The 5351-nt window shown below is 40.6% G+C and overlaps 1 protein-coding gene across 1 annotated transcript; it reads right to left on the reverse strand.

Annotated features, from left to right (window-relative positions):
- Nucleotides 1-1950: 1950 nt before the first annotated feature.
- On the reverse strand, nt 1951-5014 carry LOC131330609 (xyloglucan endotransglucosylase protein 6). Its single transcript, XM_058364240.1, has 4 exons — nt 4498-5014; nt 4208-4308; nt 3543-3736; nt 1951-2547 (listed from the first exon to the last, which is right to left on the reverse strand). Exons 1-4 carry the CDS (start codon nt 4688-4690, stop codon nt 2127-2129), a joined length of 909 nt encoding a protein of 302 aa, XP_058220223.1. The 5' UTR covers nt 4691-5014; the 3' UTR covers nt 1951-2126.
- Nucleotides 5015-5351: the final 337 nt, after the last annotated feature.

Consider the following 5351-nt stretch of genomic DNA (forward strand, 5'->3'; position numbering starts at 1 on the left):
ATTATCACATTCAAACTAATTAAGTATATTTTGGGAGTGATATGATTGACCTTGTGGTCCAGTTAAGTAGCAATTGATTAGTAGATAAAATTACGGAGACTGCACTTTGGACATATTCGCTACTCCATTAGTGCTGCTGCCATCATCCTTTTGTTATTTGATTAATTAGCAGAAGATACTAAACACAGACATTCTTTAAAATAAACTCATGCAATAATTGCTATTTGTATACAATGATTCTGCATTAATTTAATTAAGCGTGTGTTCTACTGACTAAAATAAGTATTTATTTTTTTAATTAAAAGTGATTTATTGCGAAAGAATGATTTTGTCTCGTAAAGCAATAAGTAAATACTTGAAAAATAAGAACCTTAACGAAATATGACCGAACTAGTTCTTTCAGAATTCCCCACCAGAAAAGAATTTTTTAGATTAAATTCTACTCTCTAGCCCTTAAACTCTGCCTTGTAACTTGTAGGAGGGTTTCTTCTTCTAGTAAATACAAGATACTTTACGACAAAAAACCCAATGTCCTCCAAGTTTTGTTCAAATCTAAATCTCAACACATATTTTTTTTGTTTAATTTTTATCTAATATCTTTTTTTTTTTGAGAGAGATTTCAAAATAAAATAGTGGACCAAGAGCCGAAGAGAGTAATACTCAATTGTAGCTTTTGTAGAGATTGATTACCCGATTGACTAACTATACCCACCTCAAATTCTCAAAGCCTTGCGAATGGGGTAGTTAAGTCGACACTTTTTTGGTTGTCCCAACAGAGTCGCTCGCTCGAATCTCACCATTTGGAGTATTCCCGTAATGGTGGCCGGGAGTTTATACCTCATGTTTCTCTCCTCTTCCTCTTAGATAAACAAATTGTAATTTTCCTAATGCGCGAAAATAAATAAATAAATAAACCTCATCCACACCTCACATTCTCTTACTTTTGTTTCTACATTTTCATGTAGCTGTGGGGATTATGTACCAGCTCCAGCTGTTCCAGTATTTGAAGTTTCTGTTGGAGCAATTCAATTTCAAGCTGTGTGGTCTTTACCCTGCTTCCAAGGGCACTTGAATCGACCCCACAAGAAAAGGGTACCCTTCATATTCCCACTAGATTTTGGACCCCAACCGAGTCAGCATGGCCCCCCCCACTTGGGTCCAGTATTTTCCCATCATATGGCTCCCGTGACCTAACCCGTGACCGATTATATTCTTTTGAGATTTACATTCATGGGACCGGGACCCCAATCAATTAATTATGGAGCTTATAATATAGCCTTTCAAACTTATATATAGCACACTTTCCACATGTTACATGAGGAAAGTTGTCACGAGGCATTAACATATTTTTTTTTTTATAACCGGATATATATCTAAGTTAGTGTGCGCAAACATCGATTAATTCTGAAACCCTGAAATTAACGACCGAACAAACTTTCACTAACCTAAAAGTTTGAAATGTTTGTCTAAATGGAATTTAAAATTCCAAACAAACCTCCACCGACCTTAAAAATATGCCAAAATTCTATATCATAGAGTTTTGAAAAGCATTGATTAAATGTACCGCATGATTTGGTGATAAGATTTAGAGAAATGTGAGGATACAAATTCGCGTGCACAAAATTAGATATACGCCGGTAATCAGGTAATCATTTGATGCACGGACGTCTTATTGGGTATGTGAAGTCTGATTCAATTTGATCAGCACTTTACAAGACTATGGGGGGATCGACCTACCCAGTCAGGTCGCAGGATCCAAAACAGGGCACCCACCCTAAATTTAAATAAGCGTATTCATGTGATGTATATGTCATGTAATAAATACTTGTTATACACGTAGATAGTTGATGTAATTTTTGAGATCAAGAATAAAATAAAGTAGGGTGAATGGTTTGCAGATTGCCAAATTCTGACCAAATTATTTTAGCTAGGCACGCAAAGATACATGGATAAACGAACTAAAAGATTGTAAATTGAAGTCTAAAACATCCTTATCTTACACAAACCCAAAAGACCAAACAAAATCACCCAAACTACAGAACACGGAGTTCACGTCCAGGAATTTGACTTTCCCACTTTTTTTTTCCCCTTCTTTTTACAAAGGTGACATTCAACCAACAAAATAACTAGTGGCGGTGGTGTTGACACTCCACGGGAGTCGCCGGAAACCTAGTCGCGTCGCTGCAGTAGTCGTACACCATGTGATTCGCCCTCACCCACAACAGCTGGTGGCTCTGGTGCGTGCTCAGCTCCGACACGGTGGGCTCGTCCCACCAGTACCGTCTCTCGGCGCTGCTGGAGCAGTGCCGGGCGTTGTCAGAGGCCGCCACCGTGGCGGGGCAGGCGCAGGCGTCGATTTGGAAGCCCTTGTAGGAGGCTACAAAGGGTGCGTGGGTCCAGTCTGTTTTCACGCGGCCGCCTTGTGTGGCCCAATCGTCTGCGTTCCAGATTGAGCTGTAGACACCCATTGGCTGGTCTTTTGGGTAGGGGATTCCCCTGTGTTCCAGATTGGAGTGCACACGTATTGGAGTGTCGTCCACCAGAAACCTGAATAAACAAAACAACAATTATAATTTGCTGATAAAATAACCAATGTTACTGTTCTGGAAGAGTTATTTATTACTCCACTTTCATGGCTAACAATTTCTAAACCCTTTTCTTATTTTTGGGTAATCGAGGTGTTCGAACCAGTTTACGGGCCGCTAGGACCCCCAATTAAATCATGATTTGCTTTCGGAAGGAATTGAATCATGCCTTGTTGCAGCGCACAGTTTGCCCTTACCATTATGGCAACCTCTTTCTAAACCCTTCTGAGATGGAACATTTTAATATTAACAAACAATACCGAGAAAACATTGCAAGTTTCTAAAGGTACTTTGTAAAAGCACTCCACATAATTGATTTTAAAAACCTCCCAAATAGAGCCTAAAATCCAATAAAAAGTAGTGCCTAATATTCAGAACCAATTAAACAAGCTCTTGCATCTCCACCCCTTGCCTTTTTTATATTCGGATTCAAATTTAGGTGAAGTATTTCTTAAAACCCACTCAAGCTCGACTTTAAGGGGGAGGTCCTCAGTTGCCGACATTCGTTACAATCACGAACAACTAACCTATAACATCCTTTTGTTCGACATAAGAGAATCCAAATTTTACTCAAAACTTCACGAGGCTATTTGGTTCCTCTGAAAATTTATCCAGAATTTTATTTATCGTGATCCATGAGTACGTCAAAGACAGAGCATCGGTAATGTGTTTGTGGGAATCCCAATGGGACCCTTCATTGGAATGCGATCCGCCCAACGCATTTTATGTGTTTGTTTTCGTTTGTCGCTTTGTATAAACCACCCAAGATTTTGCTTGACTGTCAAGAGTAGAATATTAATATCACAGTCCAGAGAACCTTATCTCCAAATTTTCCAGTGCTTTCTTTTAAAGCCCCACGATCAATGTTACATTGCAAACTGCACAAGCAATGGCATGCCTCACGTTTGCAGGGCATTTTGCCATTACTAGAGAGAGAGAGAGGGGCAAGGGGCTTACACAACTTGGCGCTGATTCCAGAGGAGAGAGTATGAGTGGAAGTCCTTGGTGGGGTCGAACCAAAGGTTGAGCCTTTGCTCTCTGTTCCCCACGCCATTGACGTACACATTGGTCTGAACCAGGTAGGGCTCCCCCGTGGTGTTGCCCAGGAACTCGAAATCGAACTCGTTGTGATTTGAACCCTCCGATGACATCTGCCCACATCACAGAAAATCACTACTATATCAGCATCACAAATACTATCAGTATCACTGTATCAACCTTCAACGAAAGAGTAAAGCTACTAGCTAGAACCGTCATAATCAATAGGCTACGACTTCGATTTCACAGCAAAGCTAGCCAATGAGAAAAGAGCTTCGCCACAAGAAAGTTTTTAATGTTTCATGGACAAAATAGTAGGTGGGACTCCCATTAAAACGCGAAAGTAAAAGCCATTTAATCCATTCACGGGGCCTGAAAGCAACAGTCACGACATATCTTTTCATGAATCCAAATGACCTCAGAACTTTGAAAATTTTCCCCAACTGGAAAGGGATCGTAAATGCGGTGATGATTAAAGGCATAAAAGGATTAAACCCAGTTTTTATTTTTTATTTTAGATGGTACGTTTGTGTGAAGAAATAAGCATAGAAATACTACTGTAAATTTTTCTGTTGTGAACTCACATAGAAAGCTGTGACAGTTCCAGCGGAGTCCCCTTCCACAAGCTTGATCTGAGTAGTGACTTTCCCAAACATATACTTGCTCTTTGAGGAAAACCCAGCACCTGAATTCCAAAAACAACAATGAAATATCATCGCAGGAACGTAAAAAATAACTTGAAATTTCACAAAAAAGACTCGAGAAAAATTGAGCGCAGAGAACAGGGGATCTTTGCCAAGCAAACAAAACCCAGAAAACCCAGCACGAAAAACTCATCGTTTCATCAGGAAAAAAAGCAAGCAAATGGATTTACCAGAATAGTTATCGAGTTTCATCTTGAGAACCTCTCCCTCGTACGTGAAATGGTCCAGCGCCCAACTCGGCTGAAACAACTCATCGAACCTAGAAGTGCGAACCGAACCCGCCGTCACACCAGCGATCAAGAGAACCAAAACCACCACACAAGCCGCACACATTGAAAGGGAACGAAAGAAGGCGGAGGCCATGATTTCTAGAGAGAGTGAGAGAGAGAGAAGCTGAGACTGAGGAAATTGCTCTGTACAAACCAATGGAAGCAAAGTGGGGGCAATTTATAGCCAAGTGCCGAGGGCCGGGGGCCACGCGCCACGTAGGATTCCACGTAAGATGTGAGAATAAAAATCAAATTTTGTAGCCGTTAAGAGGGGGGTGTAGGATTAGCTGGCCAGAAATGGTCCTGTGATCGGTGAGGGAGGGTACCCGGTACGTCTTGTCGCTGTGTGGGAAAAAGGCCGAGCGCAGATCGTACCCAATGGAATGGCGCCACCTGGGTTCCTACAGCTGGCCGCTGATCGACGTCCAGTTGTCACTGATGATGGCATTTAAAAAAAAGGAGTTAAAGCACGGAGCTCATGCGTACGGTAGTACAGAGGCTACTCGCTCTGCATGGGAGCGAGACGTTTTTTTAGAGTGAAGGATACGCCATGGCTGAAACAAATTCCAGAAATATTCCGAAGTACTAAAAAAAAACAAAATTCCCAGAAACCACAGGCAAAAAACATGTTTGGTAACATAATAGTAGTTTTTATTTATTTTTTTTGGGTTGCCGAAAGTGTTTTCAGAAAAAATTAAAACGCAATTTTTTTTGTTTTTAGAATTTTCGTAAATTAGTGGAATTGATTATGTATT

The sequence above is a fragment of the Rhododendron vialii genome, chromosome 6a (assembly GCF_030253575.1).
Source record: "Rhododendron vialii isolate Sample 1 chromosome 6a, ASM3025357v1".
In the NCBI taxonomy this organism is placed as follows: domain Eukaryota; kingdom Viridiplantae; phylum Streptophyta; class Magnoliopsida; order Ericales; family Ericaceae; genus Rhododendron; species Rhododendron vialii.